At 42.6% G+C, this 22910-nt stretch overlaps 1 protein-coding gene across 1 annotated transcript in view; it reads right to left on the bottom strand.

Moving 5' to 3' along the window:
- Positions 1–9216: 9216 nt before the first annotated feature.
- The window catches only part of ALMS1 (ALMS1 centrosome and basal body associated protein), a 202301-nt gene continuing 188607 nt past the window's right edge, over positions 9217–22910 (bottom strand). Inside the window, exons 16-22 of the mRNA XM_080813640.1 lie at positions 15488–15608; positions 13799–14002; positions 13291–13517; positions 12378–12558; positions 11460–11523; positions 10421–10520; positions 9217–9363 (exon numbers count right to left, since the gene is read on the bottom strand). Of these exons, the coding sequence (XP_080669766.1) occupies positions 9319–9363; positions 10421–10520; positions 11460–11523; positions 12378–12558; positions 13291–13517; positions 13799–14002; positions 15488–15608 (942 nt within the window). The 3' untranslated portion in view covers positions 9217–9318. The remainder of the gene's footprint in view (positions 9364–10420; positions 10521–11459; positions 11524–12377; positions 12559–13290; positions 13518–13798; positions 14003–15487; positions 15609–22910) is intronic.

Genomic DNA, 22910 nt, shown 5'->3' with positions numbered 1-22910 from the left:
CACACACACACACACACACACACACACACACACATTTTGTTCTTCCATTTATCTGCTGATGGACATTAGGGTTGTTTTCACATTTTGACCAGAGTTAATTTTTTTTAGAAACCATTCAGAAAAAAAAATTTAACTTACAGTGGGAACATAGTGACTTTTTAACTGGGAGACATTATCAGGGAGGTTAACGAATAAATTTTGCATGTATTATAAACCAGGTGGTTACCTTCTGAACAAAATCAGTGTGAAAATGCTCAGCTTTATATTACTGGGGATAAGATAGCTTAGATTTTGCTAAAATGGGAAGTTTATTTTAGGAACAACTATGCAGGAAGTATGGACCTGTGACCAGGTAGCAGGCTGGGGTTTTAAAGCTAGCAGGTGACTGGAGAAGGCAGCATCTACTTTGAGCATTAGAGGAAATTAAACAGAGAACTGCCTCTGTGGGCCAAGTCACCCGGAGCTACGGCTAGAGAAAGCCCATAGGAGAGAGCAGAACCTAAAGGTTACTCTCTTCGGCCAATATCTCTCCTCTGGGGGCATTTTAACTCCCTGGGGTGTGAACCAGAGGAGAGGGGGACCAGCTGCTTGAAGCAAATGACCAGTGAGGTAAAGAAGTGCCCGAGGGATGGCATGTGGGTCTGGGGAACAAGAGGGCAGAGCACCCTGATGGGGTCTGGGACCAAGCCCTGCTCCTACTAGAAGCCTGGTGGGATTCAGGGGAGCAAGTTTAGGCAGGACAGTGAGGTGCCAGTAGAGCTCTCTCTGTGGAGCATTCTGAGAGGTAGAAGGGGAAGATTGCGGGGGGGGTCTGTTGTCTGTTGGGTGCAACATGGAGGAAGGGCCCTTTCTCCCAACCACTGAAGGCATGAGGAGTCTGGATCCTTGATGATGTTGGATAACCTGGGGCATCTTTTGAACTTGAGCTCCAGCTGGATATGAGGGACTCCAGAGTGGGCATGGGAAGCTGACCTGTAGCCCACATCTACCTCTTGAGGGGCAGACGGGAGGAGGATGAACTGGACAAAGCTGCTGGGGGTTCGGTGCTGCCCACGACAGATTCCTGGCTGGGAGGTCACCCCATCTCTCCAGTTGCTCCCCTATACAGCATGCCCTTCATTTTCTTTCTCATTGCATACTTTTCAACTATTACCTTGTTTTCCTTTCAAATGATTTCAAGTGTATTGTGTCCTCGTTGTTGACAGTATGTAGTTTGTCTATTAAATTGTTTTAGCTTAATTTATCTGCTCTTAGACTTCCTTGCCATTTTTATTTCCTCCCATCTAAAAAGTTTGTTATATGTATACTACTTTAATTTATAAACTGGCTTTATCACATATTTTAAAAATTATTTCATTTCTTTAAAAAAAAGCCTTTAAAATTTCTCTTCTGTTGACATTTTAAATGTTTTTTAATTTACGCTTTTTAATTCCAAGCTATACGTTTTACCAATATCTTAATATTTGTGATTTTTATTTCTTATAAGTTGTAATTCCTTTCATTATTATTTATTTTTATTATGAAAAATATACCTAACATAGAATTTGGCATTTTAACCATTTTTAATTGTACAATTCAGTAGCATTAGGTACATTCACTTTGCCATGTAAGCATCACCACCATCTACTTTCACTGTATGCAACAAACACCAGCTCTCTGCCCCGCTCCTCCAGTCCCTGGCAAGCACTATGCTACTTTTTGTCTCTATGATTCACTTACTCTCGGTACTTCATATAAAGGGACCACATGATTGTTGGCCTTTGTATTTATTTAATTCTTTTCTCCCTTAACGCTGTTACTGTTTAAACTTCTTTTTGGATTTTTATCTAATTTCTTTGCATCCTGAATTTAACCAAAAAGTGTTTTTATAACAGAGTGACTTTTGCTTTGTTGTGCTGATGAGGTCACCCCATATGGAAGGCTGGCCTTGTCCTGCCCACCACTTCTCTTTCAAGTTGGTACCTGTCAGTCGATCTATCCTCTTCAGGGCTAGCTTTCCAAAATCTCTCTGGATGACATGAGACACAGATTCAAAATCCTTCCTGGGCATTTAGCACCTTAGGTTGTCCTGATGAGACTTCCTGATGTAAGTGGGGACTCTCTTGGTCTCATCTCTCCCCTTTCCGTTTTCCCCAGCATTAACTTAGGCTGCCCCTAATCCCTGTGGACTCTAGTTGCCAGACAAAAAATAGGACATACCCCAGTAAATTTGAATTTCACAAGAACAGTGGGTAATTTTTTAGTATGTTTCAAATATAGCATAGAACTTACACTAAATCATTTGTTCATTTAAAATTGAATTTCCTGGGAGTCCTGTATTTTAATTTGCTAAATCTGGCAGCCCTACTGTTGACACTACCCAGAAATCTAAGTTTATGTATTTATTTAGTAATCTCTACCCCAGTGTGGAGCTTGAACTCCCAACCAAGATCAAGAGTCAAAGGCTTTACCAACTGAGCCAGCCAGGTGCTCCCCACTACCCAGAATTCTAAACTCGAGTTGAGTCCATAGACTGCCATCTTTGACTCCGAAGTCCAGGAGGAGGAGGAGGGGGTATGCACCAGGCTATTTCCCCTCTGCCTTTTCTTCCAGGCTCTAAGAAAAACACACAGATTGGGTTAATTTATGATAATTTGTTTCACCATAGGGCAAGGGAATTACAATGTTGGTGAATATGATCCCAGATCTAGGGAGGCCTTCACTGCTTGGACAGGTTGATATGCATTCCCTGTAGGTCAAGAGCCTCAGAGGACTGACTCACACCAGAGGAATCCAGAGGGGGAGTGCGGGGACTAGTCTGGCTAAGACCCTGGGATTGGTCTGCACTCTCAGAGTTTGGTAGGACAGAGGATGGGCAAGTGTTTTCTGAGGACCAGATCTGGGACGTGCCTGCACACCCAAGAGGCCGGCATGGAGTATTCTGCTAATAATGAGCATTTCCAATTAATAATAAAGTCAAGCAATTTATCATACATGTACAGGCCAGTTGTGTTTGTTCTGTGAAACTGCCTGCTCATGTTTTTATTTAGTCCCTCTTTCTATAGATTATCTTTTTAAAAAAATGACTCATAAGAGTTCTTGATATATTTTGGATACAAATCTTTGTTGGTTACATGTGCTACAATTACCTTGTTTTGTGCCCTGTATTTTCACTGTCTTTATTTATTATTTGTAATTATCCATTCATTCATCATTCATTTATTTATGGGAGTGGAGAAGGGCAGAGGGAGAGGGAGAATCTTAAGCAGGCCCCACGCCTAGAATGGAGCCCGACACAGGGCTCTAATAAGCCCAAGATCATGACCTGAGCTGAAATGAAGAGCTGGACTCTTAACTGAGACACCCAGGCACCCCTATGGTGTCTTCCAATATAGAATTTTTACATTTCATTAATTGAGCTTATCAATCTTTTGCTCTATGGTTTGTGCTTTGTTCCTTAAGACATTTTTCCTTAAGTTCTTAGAGATACTTTCCTATATTTACTTCTAAATTTTTTGTTTTGCCCTTCACACTTAAGTCTAGTTTTGTTTTTCTCTCAAAATTACATATGTACCCATCTATTTTAAAGAGTCAGAGTTCTCTAGATTTGTGATGTGTAAGAGCAGCCCTACACTTCCCTGTGTATACTTACTTCTATGTCTTTAAAACATTTTTTAAAAAATTCTAGTATAATAAACATAGTGTTATTAGTTTCATGTGTATAATATAGTAATTCAACACTTCCATACTTCACCCAGTGCTCATCATAATAAGCGCATTCCTTAATCTCCATCACCTTCTTAACCCATCCCCCAACCCACCTCCCCCCTGGTAACCATCAATTTGTTCTCTATGGTTAAGAGATTGGTTCTTGGTTTGTCTTTTTTTCTGTTTGCTTGTTTTCTTAAATGCCACATATGCCTGAGATCTTATGGTATTTGTCTTTTTCTGACTTATTCAGCTTAGCATTATACCCTCTAGATCCATCCATGTTGTTCCAAATGACAAGATTTCATATTTTATGGCAGAGTAATATTCCATTGTGTGTCTGTGTGTACACCACCTTTTCTTTATCCAGTCATCTATTGATGGATATTTGGGTTGCTTCCATATTTTGGCTACTGCAAATAATGCTGCAGTAAACATAGGGGTGCATATATCTTTTTAAATAAGTGTTTTCATATTCTCTGGGTAAATACCTAGTACTGGAATTACTGTATCATAAGGTAATTTTATTTTTAACTTTTTGAGGAACCTCCATACTGTTAACCAGAGCGGCTGTACCAGTTTGCATTCTCGCCAACAGTGCAAGATTGTTCCTTTTCAGGCGCCTGGGTGGCTCAGTGGGTTAAGCCTCTGCCTTCGGCTCAAGTCATGATCTCAGGGTCCTGGGATCAAGTCCCACATCGGGCTCTCTGCTCAGCAGGGAGCCTGTTTCCCACCCCCCACCCCCCCGCCCTGCCTACTTGTGATCTCTCTCTGTTAAATAAATAAAAATCTTTAAAAAAAAATTGTTCCTTTTCTCCATAACCCTGCCAACACTTGTTTCTTTTATTTTCAATTTTAGCCATTCTGACAGATGTGAGGTGATAGCTCATTGTGGTTTTGATTTGCATTTCCCTGATCATAAGTGATGTTGAGCATCTTTTCATGCCGTCTGTTGGCCATCTGGATGTCTTTGGAGAAGTGCCTGTTCATGTCTTCTGCCCATTTTTTATTGGACTATTTGTGGGGGGTTCTTGGCATTTAGTTGTATAAGTTCTTTATCTATTTTGGGTACTAACCCCTTATGGGATATGTCATTTGCAAATATCTTCTCCCATCTGTAAGTTGTCTTTTTGTTTCCTTCGTTGTGCAGAAGCTTTTAATTCTGATGTAGTCCCAACAGTTTACTTTTGCTTGTTTTCTTCGCCTCAGGAGACATATCTAGAAAAATGCTGCTATGGCCAATGTCAGAGAAATTATTACCTGTGCTCTCTTCTAGGATTTTTATGGTTTTAGGTCTCACTCATTTCCACATCTTTTTTTTTTTTTTAAGATTTTATTTATTTATTTGACAGAGATCACAAGCAGGCAGAGAGGCAGGCAGAGAGAGAGAGAAAGGAGGAAGCAGGCTCCCTGCCGAGCAGAGAGCCCGACGCAGGACTTGATCCCAGGACCCTGGAATCATGACCAGAGCCGAAGGCAGAGGCTTTAACCCACTGAGCCACCCAGGCGCCCATTTCCACATCTTTAAGGGACTTGTGTGGCTTCTTCTTAATGCTCAGTTTTAAGCTTGTTTGCGGACTACTTTTTGGGAGTTGAGGCCATGTCTACACTATGCATGTGCACCCTTCCTACTCTCCAGCTTCCCAGAGATTGGACCACTTGTTGGGGAACAGCAACATTCTATGTTTAAGCTAAGCTACACAGTAAAACTATGATTACTTATCCTTTTATGTAGATTTTTGTTTTCTTTTCCTTGAAGTTATCTTTTTTGGGTTGTTGTTTAGTTTTCTATATAGTTGTCACTTATTCAGCTCCACATTCTAGCAGATGTTTAAACAGATCCCCATAACATTAAGGTGCCTCAGGTAACTTAATCGATTAAATACCCCTGAATTCTTTCCCAGAGCCTCTGGGCTCCAATCTGGACTGATGACCCTTTTGTGTGCCATTCGATAAACCCTTATTGACTCAAACACTTGCTACACATTGTGTTAGCCCTGGCAAAACAAACAGATCAGGCAGGGGTACCTGGCTGGCTCAGTCAGTAGAGCATGCAACTTTTGATCTTGGGGTTGTCAGTTTGAGCCCCACACTGGGTGTAGTGATTACTTAAAAAAAAAAAATCTTAAACAAATGAAACAAAAAACCCCCCACAAATGATCAGGCAGTGCTGACTATTGCCTCATAAAGGTACCTATTTAATGAACAATCCAGGAAACAAACAAACCCTATGCAGATTGTTTGCTATTCCTCATTATTTTCTGGGGTCCAAAGCTAAGGCCTGCCTGTCAAAAGATGGCACCAAGTATGTGTCTCCTGAGTACTTCCTGCTCACCAGTTTCCTCCCTGGCCAAAGTTCTCAGCCTCTAAGTTAGGGATGGACAATGGGAACTATATGAACACTTTCCCACCTTTTCTCAACTGGTCCTTGTCTCATTACCTGAAGCTAGAGTAGGCATTTCTTAGTCCAGCCCCATCTGCCCCGTGGCTGGTTGAGGTTCTGGACTTAGATTCTTTTTTTTTTTTTTTTAAGATTTTATTTATTTATTTGACAGACAGAGATCACAAGTAGGCAGAGAGGCAGGCAGAGAGAGAGGAGGAAGCAGGCTCCCTGCCGAGCAGAGAGCCGAGGTGGGGCTCAATCCCAGGACCCTGGGATCATGACCCGAGCTGAAGGCAGAGGCTTAACCCACTGAGCCACCCAAGCATCCCTGGACTTAGATTCTATTGTTAAGCTGTCTTGTGTGGGGAGCAGTGGGTGAGGCTGGGTGAACACTGTGATGAGAACAGGTCAGGGATCCTTGGAATATATGAATGTCCTCCTTGGAGACATGCGGGACCTCACACCCCATGCACAGTAGTAGTAAGACTACCCAGAATAAACGTGCCAGCATCAAACCATCAAAGGAAACAAGTCAGGCATAGAGTGTGAGAAACACACCACACACACAGTGAGGGAGAGAGGGGTAATTTATCCCAATGTCTAAGGAGGAGCTGGCTTGGGTTATCGAGTATTTTCTGGCCAATTACAGCTCTCTGAAAGATGTAAGAGCAGCAGACAGGGCTAGGGCTATGGACCAAGAAAATGAAAAGCCCACACCTATGTACCTGGGGCCTGTAATACCCTTAACATGTAGCCCAGTCATATTTGGAAGATGACTCAACCTTGGGGTTGGTAGTAAAGTTTTCTTACCTCAGGAATTTCATCATGGGTAGTTGCCATGGAGCAAGACTTGTGGAGAGGAGCCAAGGGTGCCCCCTTGAGGCCAATAATGTTGGCTTTAACTGGTGATAGTGGACCCACTCCACACCACCTTCCCAACCAGAATTCAGGAGTATTTCGTGAGAAACTGGGAAAGGGCTGTGTGCGAGGGTTCACGGTCAGTAAAAATAAAACTGACACTGTAGGTTAAAAGCACCCAAGCTCCCCAACAGGTAAAGATGAAGACCACGTTAACAGCTCATCTTGGCCTAACTCTCTAATGACTGGTCGGAACAATCCTTTGGGACACAAAATGCATTGTGATTTACGGGTAAGACACTCTGCCTTCTTCATACACTCCCCCACCCCACACTGCACGTGCTGATGGTCACTGAAGGCCTCTGATGGAGGAGGGCAGCAACACAAGCTACCCTCTCAGAGAAGAGAAGTGGTTGAGGAGGCTGAAGCCTAACCTCCAGGAGAAAGGAGGGCAAGTGGGTTCTCAGGCTGGCAAGAAGCAATTCCAGAATTGCTTTCACAACAGGTTGCGTCCAGGGGTAATGGCTCAGCCTGGGCCTTCCCAACCTGTGCCCATGCAAGAAAAAATAAAAAAAGAGGCCCAACATCCTGCCTGGCGTGGGACAAAAGCACTTACAGAGCAAGGTCCTGGTGTGGGGGCTCATGGAAAGCGGGAGAGCAGAGCCTGGCCACGGGTGTGGCAGCACAAGGTACTGACTCTGTGGCTTCTGCCTGATGCTCAGCCTGGACTGATGTGGGCAGTTTCGGGGGGGACCATCCTGAGCACTGTGGGGGAAGAACAGGTTCCGGGAGAGGTACTAGGATTGCCTGTGAGGCCAATGCCTGGGATCTGCAGGCAGCACCTGGCCAAGGAAAACTGCAGTTGGGAGAATTCTCAGCGTACCTCCCCCATTCATGGCTTTGATTTTGTACCCTACCATGCAGGGCCCAATGGCCTGGGAACTACCACTAAAATGTGAAAGCAAGTCTGTAGAACCTACCGGAGAGGCTAGCTTCTCCCCAGGGCATCAGCAGTAACATTTCCAAGCAGGTGTGTTCTGGGGCTGGGGGCAGGGAGCTGGTGGCCAGCTGCCACCTGTGGCTTCCCAAGCCCTGAACCTAAATGCTCTGGGAAGGCATCTGGATGACACAGCCCAGGGCCTGAAGAAAATCACACTCATCATTCCTAAGCAGGCTCCATCCTGCCCTGGTTTCCGTGAAGACCCAGGTTTCCAGACAACTATCACTTTCTGTTTGTATTCTGGATAATAACTCTGACAAGACAGAAGACAGTCATAGCATCTGAGGGCTGTGGTTTAAGGGGTTATTAACCCTTTTATAGGTGAACTGGCCCAGAGTGCTTAATTATCTTGTCTAGCATACAAGGGAAAAACTAGAGAGTAAACGTCACATACCAAATCTTTTCTCTGAGCCTTCTTCATAGCCTCCTCCTGGGTAAGGAAAGGAGCCTTGGTGGCACCCTCGGAGCTGCTTGGCGGCAGGTCTGCTGTTTAACTTGGCCTCTGCGGAGGCCTTTGGGGAGGCTGGGGCTTCCCTGAATTTTGTATGAGGCCAATTAGCACCTTCCCCCCTCAACTCTGGGCGTTAGCTGTCATTCCAGGCTACAGGATTCATTAAATGCTTTATGTACATGATTACGTTTATTAACTCATGCTTTTCAGAAGTGGTTTTCCGGGTTATAAATGTTGGTTCCATGTGTGATGATAAATGCTCTGAGGCTTCAATCCTGAAGAGAGGGTAGCTGGAGGAAAATCCACCAAAGGCTACGGGCCAATGGGAAGCTGGAATGAGGCTAAGAGGAGGCTCTCAACCCAAGGTGCCCGGTCTGCTGGGAGTGTCTGGGCCTGCCCAATATCTACTCTAACCAGACCCCATCTCCACAAAGCCCGTGGCAGAGCTATCGTCAAGTTCTGCCATATTTGTGAAGAAAGGCCACATTTCATTCCTACAGCCCATTTCCCTTGATGGATGCTTTTAGACTGAGGCTCCCCATACACCTCAGGAGAGACATCACATAGCTCCCTGCACATCTCCAGATGGTAAAGAAATGACCCTCTGCTGCTTGCTTTACTATGAATCAATCAGAAGTTATTTATTTTCTAAAAGTATAAAAACACATACAAAAAGGGACTCACTCATGGCTAAAATTCAGAAATGGTATCACTGTGACAAACATTCCTGTGGGCAAGGCCACTATGGAGAAAGTATTGCTCCCAAACCATTAATAATCCAAATCACCACTCTCCTCAGACTCCTTAGAAGGCTACTACTTCTAAATTAAACATAGACAAGGAGTTAAGTTTTATTAAACCAGACTCATAAAAGTAAGGATTGTGCTTCTTCATGTTGATAAAATATAATTCCAAGACGGTGAGGAAAATAATCTCATATCAGTTCCAGGGAACTTTTCTCCCCAGGAGCTGATTGGTCACTTTCTGTGGAAGAAAAGAAAGACAGGAAAAAAGTCAGATACTCTTGCCATCAGAGGGAGACAGCCACTCCTCACCCCAGACTTGTCACTGAAGAGACCAGTGGGGTTCTACCCAAATCTTGTTTATCTTCCCCAGTTACAGAAACTATGGTAATTATGCAAAAAAAAGTCTTCCTGAAGTGTTTAGGAAAGATGATCTATATAGTCAGTATCTATGACTTCTGTACAGATACAGATCATTTATGATCCATCCATCCATCAGTTCAAACATACGAGCACAACGAGAGGCCTGGCCTGTGATGCTGACCCACTGGACAGGCCATGTGGTGCCTGGGGGCCCCTCTTCGAAGGGCCCGGCCCAGCCCAGCTCCAGGTGTGCTCCAGAAGCAGTTCTCCAATCCCACATCGGTCTGGTATAAACACGTCTTTTGGATTCTGACTTTCAGAGTCCTCTGGTGGTGAAGTGAAGGGGTTAGGAAGGAAATGAGAACAGTGAAGGATATGGACCTTCAGGCATGGTTGCCTGCCTGGCTTCTCAAGGAATATACTGGTAGCAAGTTCCCTGGCCTGGGGAGGGTCTGGGACTTGCAGCACCACCGATTCCCCTGGGCCATGGGCAGGAAATGGTGGCAGCATCGAGGCTCTGAGTCCCCAGGCTGCCAACTCTTCTGCTACACTCGGATGTTTTCCAGTTTATTTTACAAGCTCTAGAAGTATCTGACTTACCAATAAGGGACACAGAACTACCATTTGGGACTCTAGAACGAAAAGCCAAGAATTCTGATAGATTTGGACATTTCCACCATGACTCTTCAGTACAGAATTTGGTTTTGTTCCAAATGTATGCCTGGAGGGTGCCTTTTCTAGATTTGCCTTTCAGATTTTTAGATTTGAAATCTAGTCATAGGTGCCTTTATCTTCCAAATTCCAGGTGTGGTACAATGCATTACAAGCTTAAGTTTACTCCCCAGATATAGTTAATTCAAATAGGTCAGATGTGTTTCTCTCAACTTCTCTTTCCCCTGATAAACCTGATGGATCCTGCCCAAGGACTGACCGACCTTCTTGAAGAGCTGAGCTCGCAGCCGGTATGACTTGTATTCCAATCTCCTCTTCTCCTCGTCTCTCTTTCTCTGAACTTCTGGAAGCTGCTCATAAATCCTTAGGAACGGTGCCAGTAGGAAAACAAAAGCAGTGAGGTTACGCAACCACAGAGCAACATGATCTCTTCTCCCCCATGTCCCTAAGGTCTGCTGCTCTCAGGGCATTCAGATCTCAAACACAGGCCCCGGGCCTCTGTCTGGGCCTGCTTCTTGTCAGACATTTGGAAACAAAGAATGATGGCTGGGTTCCTCATGATCTGGGAGGGCAGACAGATGAATAAAAACATGAGAAATCCTGCTCAGAGCCATCAAAAAAAAAGAAATCTTGCAATTTGCAATGGCATGAATGGAACTAGAGGGTATTATGCTAAGTGAAGTAAGTCAATCAGAGAAAGACAATTAACATATGATCTCACTGATATGAGGAATTTGAGAAACAAGGGAGCCTGACAAGGGGGTCGATCCCAGGACCCTGAGATCATGACCCGAGCCAAAGGCAGACGCTCAACCAACTGAGCCACCCAGATGCCCCAAATTTGACTTTTTGTAAAGCTTAATTTAATATGTCTTAGTATTTCATTATTTCTCACTGTATTACAAAAATTCCTAGAAATGTGATTGTGTGGATAAAAGGGTAGTGCCTCAAATAAAACAATTTATTTCAAAATAGTAATATCTTATATTTTAGGTTTATTTTTTGTTTATTTATTTATTTTTAGGTATCTTTATTTATATTTAGGTTTCTAACAAAGACAAGCCTGACTAAGGCATGCAAATTAGAGGGAATTCTTTCTATCTTTTTTATCTGACTCATTCATACCACAAATCTGCTATTTTCCTTTTTTAGTGCTATAAGTGAGAAACTTCTTTCACAACTAATTTTCTCATAACATTTTAACTTGAGCATATGTCTTTATTCCAGGGACAAACCAGAGCTCCTGATCAGTTGGTGGCCTTACTTATGCTTTCGTAATTACTCTTATTCTTTTAGCCTTACCGTTTAGACCTCTGAATCATTTCCTTCTTCCCAATAGGCCTGTTCTTTCGGGCATCCAGGAAGCCTAAGCATGAGAAGAAGGGGTTTTCAGGGGATAGCGTCTTAATAGGGAAGGGTGTGTTGCTCAAGAGCTGTGAGAGGGAGCTGCTAGGACCTGATGCCCCTACCTTGAGCTGACAGTACTGGGTGGTGAGCAGTGGCCAAGGCTAAGGCCAATGTTAGACTATGGGGGCTATGACAGCAGGCTCCTGAAGACACAACATGCTGTGGCACAGACTAGGCAGTGTGAACAGAAACATTGGCCAGTTTATAGGTAAGGCTGCGATGAAAGCATTAGGTAGCACTTGTAGTTTTCACAGTGCTCATATATTATTTTCTGGAGATCTTACACCTAGCAGAATCGTTAGGAGTACAGAGTCTAAAGCGAGCCCATCAGGGTTCAAATCCCAGCTTATCAGGCGTATACTCTTGGACAGAGGACTTAAGCTCTTGTTGTCTGTTTTCCCATCTGTAAACCAGGGTTATTAATAGTCTCTATCTCAGGGAGGTGTTACAAGCATTAAATAAGAACAGTGTCTGGGCAAAACATGTGAGGGTTACATATCATCATCATCATCACCACCCCCCCCCCTTGAAGTTGGCAACCCTAGAACTTGCTCACGGACCCACAACTGGCTTATAAAAACACCATTCTCACTGTACACTCTGGCTTCTGAGAGGCAGTGACAGGGCAAGAGGACCTGGGGCTTATGTGGATCATGAGAGCGCTGAGAGCCACATGGGGCAGGTTTTGCTGCCTGGGGAGAGTGGAGACTCAGCAAGCTAAGAGTCCCTTTCTGTCCCTGTAACTGGCTGGCACTGAGACACGCTCCCTGGGGGGAAGCAGCCATGATAGGAAAGTGAAGAGGCAGAGGGTACCTCTTTTCAGAAGCGGGCGCACAGGGTCCCGGCCCTGCCGTTCTCTCACAGCGTTGAACAGGGCCTCCCGCTCGCTCTGCAACATGTTCTGTAGCTTCCTCTCCTGGACTATCAGCTTCAGACGCTTTATCCGCTCCCCAGAGCGGGAGATGAAGTCAGGTCTGTGAAACTGAAGGGATTCCTGAGGGGGAGAAAAGGATCCCTGACCTCACATGAATGATGCAGTCTGTTCTCAAAGGGCTTACAAAAAAGCACCGGCCCCACAGTGGTTTGAAGAGCCTGTTTCTACAGTGCAGAAACTATCTAGAGCCGAAGAATAATCTAACAACTCCCGGGGGGCAGGGGGAGGGGCGGTGGTGGCAGGCCATCGGAGGGGTCAAAGAGCGCCTCTGCAGCGAGCGAACTACGACCTTGGCAACTGCAACTCTTCTAAATGTCACTTAGCCCACTGTGCTATTTTAAATTTCCCTTCCAACAAATACATTATTAAATGACATTTCTTTCAGCTCCCAAGGTACATGTAAAGAAGGGACTTGGTGCCTTTTCAATCCCGTGCTAAGCAGGAACAGGAGTTCTGTAAATGGAGGAACACATGTAAGGCCGGCAATAGTATCAGGCCTCTGGAGCGCGCCACTTGCAGGAGCCCACGAACCCCACGAGCAGCATCGCAACACCCTCTCTTCCCTTGCCTTGTCCCCAGGTACAGGTGGCAATGCCCAATCTGCAACGGTTAACAGTAAGGCAGCCTCTGATTAACGATGAGAGTAGGAACAGATGAACTGCAGGAGCGGGTGGCTAGAAATGAGGCTTACAGGACTGATCTTCAGAAGGCCAAGTCACAGTCTTAGCTTCTTTTTATGTCCCCCTTGACCCCTTTAAACCTACAGCTAAAATTAACTCAGTGTCACTGCACCTGTAGTGTTGCTCTCACAAACGGCCTCGGTGGCTCTCTGCCGGGGCCTGCTAGTGCCCCGTGGCTGTCCACGTGCTGTCCCTGCCAGTTCTGTTCCCGCAGCGGTTCCCTCCATGGTTTGGTGTTGGTTATTGGTGCAAACCAGCAGATACCAGGGCCATGATGCTTGGGCAGGTTTTCCTTAGGACCAGACTTCACATTTTCCACAGGAACAAACCATGAAATTCCTATGGGAAATATTTTTAAAAAAGAAAAGAGATTTTCCATTGTGCTCATCAAAGACATGTGTGTAATATAGGCTCTCGGGGGCTCAGCTGTCAGACCACCAGGATGCCCTGGAGTTGGCTAAACTACCAGCATGACTGTAATTTTAGTACTAGAAGGTGTGCCAAGGTATTGTTTGGGGAGACGGGGTCAACAGAGTCATTTAGAAATAAAGAATCTTAGCATTGTGAGAGACTGGAAATTCATTAGTTCTTTGGCTACAAAACTGGAATTAGAAACTGACCTTCACAGAAGCTATGCTTGTTCTTCCTTAACTTTTTGTCCCCAAGATAGGTGGCAAGAAGTCTTTTCTCTGCTTTTTTTTCTTCTGACCAAGAAGTCACATCACTGTCCTCTTCTATTCTAGCCTCGCTAGAACTTGGAGTTGGGAAAGTCATCCCCACATCTCGAGTGTGTTTTTTGACACCATTCACAATCTCCAAGTTACCTGAGGAAAAAGATCCACAGATATTCTGGGAGTAGCCTTGAGACTTATTTGACATGTGTATTCAATTCAGTAAATGAAAACTGTAAGCCTTCAAAAATGCAGGCCGCCTCTGGGTGGTGTGGAGGGGTGACTGCGAGAGAGACAGAGAGGAGGGGAGGGGAAAAAAAGAGAGGGAAGAAGGCAAGGAAGAAAGAAAGAAAGGTTTTTACTTCTAAGTCAATTTAGATATTAGAGGGAAAAAAAACAACTAACATGGATTCAATGGGTAAAGGTTTCAGTTCTTTTTTTTTAAAAAGATTTATTTTAATTTATTTATTTGACAAAGACAGAGAGAGAGAGAGAGCGAGCGTGTGCGCGCATAAGTAGGGAGAGTAGGAGAGGGAGAAGCAGGCTACCCACTGATCAGGGAGCCCAATGCGGGACTCAATCACAGGACCCTGATCATGACTGAGCTGAAGGCAGATACTTAATCGACTGAGTCACCAAGGGGCCCCAGGATTTCAGTTCTGATCCCAAGTGAGAAAGATAGCTAATGCTTATAGTCCTACTGGCAGTCACCCAGGTAAGGAAGAGGCTGACAGATATAAAGTCAAGACTTGAGTGGAAAAAAAAAAAAATTAAGGGCAACGTTTATTTTTGTTGTATAAAATCAGAAGATATAGAAAAACGTAAGTGAAAAGCCTCCTTCACATTCTTGTTTTCCATTCATTCAGTTTGTAACCCCATGGTTCCAGAGAATTTTTTGTACACATTCAAGCAACTATCTTCCTTTATTTTTAAAGTACTTTGCTTTTCCTTTTTAATTATCAATGTTGGAGATCTTGTCATCTTAGTAGAGAGAGAGTGTCCTCACACTATGCTTTATTATATGGACATATGATAATCTATTTAAGCAGCTGGCTATTGATGGATATCTAAGTCGATTTAAATTTTCAGCTACAATAAACACTACTTCAGGGGCGCCTGGGTGGCTCAGTGGGTTAAAGCCTCTGCCTTCGGCTCAGGTCATGATCCTAGGGTCCTGGGATCTAGCCCCACGTCAGGCTCTCTGCTCAGCAGGGAGCCTGCTTCCTCCTCTCTCTCTGCCTGCCTCTCTGCCTGCTTGTGATCTCTGTCAAATAAATAAATAAAATCTTAAAAAAAATAAACACTACTTCAATGATTAATTCTGTACACTTGTCATTTTGCACATAGGCAAAACATACCTATAGGCTAAATTCCAAAAGTAAAAGTGCCAGGTCAAAGTAATTTTGATTGAAATTGCCAAATTGTCTGTAGGATTGTATTCTCAACCAGAACGTATGAGTACCTACTTCTTTACACTTGTGCCCACAAACTTACTACCAGACCTAGATTTCTGCCAGTCTGATAGATGAAAAATGGCATTTGAGTATAGTTTTAATCTTCATTTTGTTTTGAGGCTGAGTATCTTAACATATGTTAAAGATGTATTTTAACGGAAATGTTTAAATTCAGGTAATTTACCTGCTTGTATGCTTTTGTTTAACATTTGTACATTTTGCTTGTTGCCAAGGGTAGAGCTTGAGCTCCAGAAACTACTGGTAGAAGATGAAACAGAATCAGAAGAAATCACATGGTCTGGCACCTGGAAAAACAAAAGAGACCCTGTTACTACCTGCAGTCAATCGTACAGTCACCCACAGGATAAGAAAACATACAAGTTACCAAGAGCACTTTTTCACTGGATTCCATTTGTTGAGATCAAGTGGCCAGGAAGCTTGTGACAATGGGAAATTTTCCAGCACCGTTTATAACTAGGAGAGGAAAGCTGCTGCTGTTGGATAAGGGCCTGAGCTGTTTTAAGAAGGGAAGACATGTTGGCTAACTGAACATAATAAATGAATAAATAGAGAGATAATAAACAATGACTCTGAAAACTCAAAAAAAAATAAGATAAACAAAAAGAAAAAGAAGGGAAGACATCAAGACTGAGTATGTTCATGGGACTTGAAAAAACTGAGGAAGATGCTAGCCAAAGATTAGGGTGGTGAGTCTTCAGAATGAAATTTTGATGAGAGATAAAGAGGGCTAGGAATGACTAAAGGTGGTGGGGGAGGTGCAGAGGGTGCTCTCTAGTAAGATCAGACTCAGAAACTTATACACAGGTAAATACAAAGAGGTGAAAGGCCCCATGAGAAGCCCCAAGGGACTAGAGTATTACAAAAATTATTAAAGAACCCAAAAGGGCTTTATAATTATGTTCAGAGCAGCTACAGCAAAGAAGGGCAACTTCATGGATTGAAGTTGATGGTGGAATGTTAAGTGAAAGACAAAAAGATGATCAAAATGTAGTATGAAACAGTATTTCTTAAACTTGTTCATTACAACAATCTCCTGGGGGATAAGGGTCCTAACCCAGGACAATGAGGTGGCATCTCTAGGGGAGGGGTATGGGCATTTATATTTTTTATAAATGCCAGGTACTTGTCTACTTAAGCAAATTTGGTAAAGGTGAACTGAAGGCCAAGTTAGGAAAGGAAACTAAGAATGTCCGCTCCCTGAACTAGATAAACTATATTCCGGGGCCCTCGGGAAATTGAAATAGTTTCTTTTAGAAACTTGATACCTGGAACCAAGAAATGTTTTAACTTTCAAAAAGATAAGCATTGCAAACTGGATTTAACAATGACGACATGTAAAATTCTAGAATGGATCACCAATCTAATAATCTGCAAGCATTTGGAGATCAAAGAAAAGATAAGCACATTTCAGCTAGTGCTCAGGAAGGCAGGCAGAATGAGCCCTGCCAGGTTAGCCTGGTTTCTTCTAGTAGATATGGTCACTAACTGGTCAGCCAAAAGAATGTGAGTTGAGTACAATGAGATTTCAATAAAATGACAAAACTTCTCATGACATCTTTGAGGGCAAGATGGGAGTTATGTGGGTTAAATGATAAAATAAGTTGGTAGAACCATAACTGGTTGAACCACTCTTACCAAACATTATTAACACAGAGAGGCCTTTTATGAGTGTATTTCTTGGATCCAACAGCAAGTATTTACTAAGCACTAAACACTAGGTGTCCAGTTACATGGTTTGCTCTGGCTATTCCTTTTCAACATTTCATATATGTGTCTTGGAGATATGGGAAGCAGGTGATTTCTCGTATGATCCATATCTGGGAGGGCCTAAATGACTGTCAAGAACCAAAATAATAAACAGGAATGATGCCAAATCAAACAAGGGGTAATTGTAAAGCCCTACACGTTAGGCAGGGGGAATGACAATAACTTTGACACAGTAGAAAAAGCTCTGTGTCTGGAGTCCCAAGACTTAAGTCGGTCTCAGATCCTCCCTTCACTAGCTGTCTGTACCCGAGAACACTCTCTGTGCCAGTCTCCCCAGCTCCCCAGCTCAATAAGGGAGCACCTGCATCTCTGAAAGTACAGAAGTGTTAGAAAGAACAAATGATCGAGATTATAAACTGCAAAAAACTAACATAAAACTAGGAGACTACTGTGATGTTAAAAAACCCCAAATGTATGAGGCTAGGGAAGGTGGTGAGGAAGACAGGCCCGACTGGTCATCTACTATATCTTCTCTGCAGCTGTAAGAGGAGGAAGCACGTTAGGGACTGAAAGGGACTGACTTTCAGGATAGACTATTAAGTATAAAAAGCAAAGCGGCCAGTTTGTGAGAAAAAAGACACATGCATGTATTTGCTTTCTTAGTGATAAAACACCTGTGAAAGAAAACAACCCAGATTGGAAAGGAAGAAGTAAAACTCTTTTTTATTTGCAAATGACATGATCCTGTCCATAGAAAATACTAAAAAATCCATAAAGAAGTATTAAAACTAGTAAGTTTAGCCAGATTGCAGATATAAATCGAGAAGATTTAAAAAATATATATGTATATATTTGTGTTTTTTTATCTTCTCGATATATAAAAAAATATATGTATTTTAAATTTTATTTATTTGAAGGGGGGGGAGAGAGTGTGTGCACAAGCATGGGGTAGGGGTAGAGGGAGAAGCAGACTCCCCGCTTAGCATGGAGCCTGACCCAGGACCCTGAGATCATAACCTGAGCCGAAAGCAAGAGTCAGATGCTTAACTGACTGAGCTACCCAGGTGCCCCCCTCCAAATCAACTGTATTTCTATATTCTAGCAATAAACAGTCTGAAAATAAAATTAAGGAAACAATTCCATTCACAACAGCATCAAAAAGAATGGAATATTCAGAAATAAAGTTAACAACAGAAGTGCAAGGCTTGCAGACTGAAAAATGCAAAATATTGGTGGAAGAAATACATACTGAGACATTCCACATACGTAATTTAAAAATGAGCTTAAAGGGCGCCTGCATGGCTCACTCGGTTGAACATCCAACTCTTGATTTTGGCTCAGGTCATGATCTCAGAGTCCTGAGATTGATCCCCGCATCAGACTCTGCTCTGGGCGTGGAGCTGCTAAGATTCTCTCTCTCCCTCTGCCCCTCCCCCCTGTTCTCTCTTAAAAAAAAAAAAAAAAAGGATGAATTCTATGGTATATAAATTATACTTCAATAAAGCTGTTTTAAAAATCTCTGTGAAGATGTGCAAGAACTAATGACACTGAGGAGCTCTGGAAAGGAGAGCTATGTGCCTGGGGAACAGTAGTGGGAAGGACGTCCTGTATCAAATACTCTTTTTTTATACATTTCAAATTTTGTACAATGTGGTTGAACTCCCATTTAAGAAGTGAAAATAAAACAAAAACAGACAGAAAAGAGCGCCGCTATAGAGGCTTTGTGGCTCTGGTGAGCTCAACAGAAGTAAAACGTATGTTAGGCCAAAGAAATGTTCTAGCCACTGAAGGGAAGGTGATAAATCCGCTGTCAACATGCTCTGACCATCTGAAGCACAACACACTTAGTTCGGAGACATGTTTAAAAATAAGGTACTGGCAAACTTAACAGACCCAGGAAAGCTGCCGGTTTCTAGGAAAGGGGAGTAGAAAGCATGACCTGTGAAAAATGGTTCAGAGTGAAGACCTGAGAGGAAACACTTCCAGGAAAGAAGTGGGAACCCAAGAGGAAGACTGGACCTACTTCTTGCGCCTTTTGAAAGGAGAGCTGGGGACAGAGCTTTGCCAGGGAGAGCAATGACTGCAGATCTTGGATCTCTAGAGGGTAAGACCTTCGATAACAGAGGCTCAGACACACGAATGAGCTGCCCATGCGCAGGGAGGCCGTGGTGGGACTCTGCAAGCAGAGCCTTGAGGGCCTCGTGGTGCACACGCAGAGGAAATGACGATCGCTTCCAAGCCCAAGTCCCCTGAACATCCCAGGGGTACAGCCAGTCAGGGTATGCACCACTGGGGGTGAAAAACAGATGTCTACATCTGATTCAAGCAGGGGCTTTGGTGTGTGTCTGTGTTTCTGTTTCTAGTTCGAATCTCTTTTGGATTAATTCTTGCCTATAAAACGTCACAAACATTTAAAAACAGGAAAGAGTCTAAAAATAAACTCCCTCATAATAAAATATATTTAGTTAGCCCTTTAGGATGGTGAAAACCCAAAGGACAGACAAAGACAAGGGTTTTCAAGGATGTGCAGAAACTGGAGCCCTCACACACTGCTGGTGGAAATGCAAAATGGTGACAGTACTTTGGGTAACAGCAGGCAGTTCCTCAGATGGTTTAATGTGGAGTTAGCATACACTCTTGCATATATCTGCTCCCAGGCATCTGCCCAAAGAAATGAGTACATACATCCACACAAAACTTGGAAGGACTGTTCCCAGCAGACTTGCTAAGAATAGCCAAAAAAGTAGAAGAAATCCAAGTGTCTGCTGACTGCTGAGTGGATAAATAAACTATGTAACGGAATATTATTTGGCAATAAAAAGGAATGAACACACTGCTACAAAGTAGATGAAGCTTGAAAACATTAAGTGAGAGAAGCTTGTCACAAAAGATCACATACTGTAGGATTCCATGTATACGAAATGTCCAGAGGCAGAAAATCCACAGAAACAGAAAGCAGATTAATAACCATAGCCCGGGGCTGGGGCAGGGGTGAGAGGCTGGGAGAAATGCAGAGGGACTTCGCTAATGTGTACAGGGTGTTTTGTTTTGTTTTGTTTGAAAGACTATTTATTTACGACAGAGAGACAGCAAGAGAGGGAACACAAGCAGGGAGAGTGGGAGAGGGAGAAGCAGGCTTCCCGCTGAGCAGGGAGCCCGATGCTGGGCTCAATCCCAGAACCCTGGGATCATGACCTGAGCTGACGGCAGATGTTTAAAACTGAACCACCAAGTACTCGGTGTTTTTAGGGGGCGTGGGAAATGTTTAATATTAGATTGGGGGGATGGTTGCACAACTCTGTGAATAATATTAAAACCCACTAAACTGCACAATTTAGGTGAATTTTATGGTATGTGAAAAATCTCAAAAAAGCTATAAAAATGTGTTTATTATGCAAACAAATAATGAAGGTAATGAAGACTTATTTGGAGAACAAAACTTATGTTCTATGGTCCTACATCTCCTGTTAAGTGAAATAAGAACAGTGGAAGCGGACCAAAGTGTCATTTTCATATAATAAAGCATGAACAATCCCAACAAAAACTTGGGCCCTGGATGTTGTCAGTATGACATAGCACTACCCACACTGTGACGAGGGCCGGTGCAAACTCTCAGAATCATGCAGTGATGCCAGGATGACAGCCACAGTGTCACAACAATCATCACAATGCATAGGCCTCACTGGGTCTGACAATCTGTGCTGATGCCCCACCAAGAGACATCACATCATTTCTGCTGAATTCATTTACGGATGCTGTCAGTAAACTGAAACAGTCACTATCCTTAGTCCATGGGAGAGTCTCAGGCATCTCCTCGGACAATCTCATCATCCCTTAGGGCCTGGGTGTGAATCAGCTCACTCAGGCCTCTGCAATGAGGCTTACATGGAAAGATTTAAGTGACTACACATCAACTGACATTATCAGCTTTCATGGTTTCGCATTTTCTGTTGCAGAGAGTCTTGGAAAAAGACAAATGCTGGCTGGCTGGCTGGCTGCGGTTTTAATTTCTAGTATTATGATAGCAAACTCACCTGCTGATGTCTTATTCCACAATGGGAAAAGAAAGAAAATAACTCCTACCATCTCAGAGATAGATAAGGCTTTTTCAGTACTGTTTAGTTTAATTAAAATCTAGGTGAGACTCAATTCCCACATTTATTGAGCAGAGATACCTTCAGATAGACCCACCCCCCAAAAGCTTTTCAATTAAAGTTACTTTTTTAGGTAGAAATTGGGCTTAGGAAAATATAGCTAACATAGGAGAAAGGTCATGTTTCCTTACATGAGCCTATATAGCTCTTCTTCATACAGGAAATGTGTTATTGTACATTCTGCCAGTGAGATGCCTGCTGGGAGATGCTTTTCTTTCAGAGGAATGCGTTTATGCTAGTTCATTTATAACCTCTGAAGTTTAGGATCAGAGATATACAATGATAAGACAGTGTCAAAATAGGAACCAAAGGACAGTCTTTTCTTGTGAAGAGTTTTTAGGTATATGCAGATCACATGTCAACTGTAGTTTCAATAATAAAATTTACTAACCAGTAAAGGGTGACACAATCACAAACTGTCTAAAACACAAAATTTTGATATAGATTGTATGGACAGTAGTCCTTTGATATAGATTTATTGATCAGAGACCTGATTCTATCACAAAGTTTTATATAAGAAATTGGTATAGATTAAAGCTTATAGAATCAGGAACTCAAGTGATAACTGTTTGTTATTCACCTTTAAAGAATCAGAACTGGATATTTTTTTCTGCAAATCTGGTAGGTAAGAACTATGAAAAGTCCTTCTCAGAACATTAAAAAGGCATTATGCCTGCATAATAGGTCCTTAGAAAATTTTTCGTTAATCTTCTTTCAGACTGGAAGACTTATTTCAATTACGTATTACCTTATTGAACTTGTTCAAATATACCATTTCCCTCTAAATATAGATTTAGTTACACCCCATAACTTTTGGATATGTGCCTTTTCTGTCTTTAATGAAAAAAAAAGTGTATTTTCCATTTTTAGTCCTTCTGTAACAAAAAGGTTTAGAATGAGGTTTTAAAATTTTTATTTTCTTAAAGAAAAAAAATTATAGCTATTAAATTCCAACTTTATTGCATTGTGGTTAGAAAATACAAGCTTAGTTATAAATCTTCTATTTTGGGGATTTGTTGACATTTTGGCTAAGTACAATTAATTTTTGTAAATATTCCATGGGCATCTGGAACTAGTGCTGTGTTTTTGGAATGAAGTTTTATGTAGATATTTTAAATCAATCTTTAATATTGCTAGCAAAATCTTCCATACCTTTTGTCTGTTACAAGTTAAAATCGGAAAAAAATCAATTAAAGTAGCTTATTCTTGCACTTTTCACATTCTCTATTTTAACTGCAACTGGATGAATGGAAAATGAATGCATTCTGGTTGAAAGCACAACAGTAATTTTAAAAGTCTCAGACTCTTCCCTCCTTTTGACATTACAGTGGGGATAGTGTAAATAGATTCTCAAGATGAGTAACATTTAACTAAAAATGAAAAAAAAGGGAGGTGCCTTGGCACAGTGTGTTAAGTGTCTGACTCTTGATTTTGGCTAAGGTCATCTAAGGGTTGTGAGATAAGCCCTACCTGGGGCTCCCCACCGGGCACTGGAGCCTGCTTAAGATTCTCTCTCCCTTTCTATCTGCACCCTACTTCCCCCATTTGTGCACACATGCACATGCTCTCTCTCTCTCGAAAACCAAGCAAGCAACCAACCAACCCTTGGTATAGAAATTTGTATTTCTAATCTTCTGGCCAACTAGAAATTACTGGCAGAAAGTGGAAATGTAGGAATTTGCATGCATTGCAGTTAGGATATGGACTAGAAAGTGGTTTGGTACG

Source organism: Martes martes, assembly GCF_963455335.1.
Source record: "Martes martes genome assembly, chromosome: 9".
Classification (NCBI taxonomy): Eukaryota; Metazoa; Chordata; class Mammalia; order Carnivora; family Mustelidae; genus Martes; species Martes martes.
Note: the sequence above shows the minus strand (reverse complement) of the source record. Positions and strands in the feature narration are given on the sequence as shown.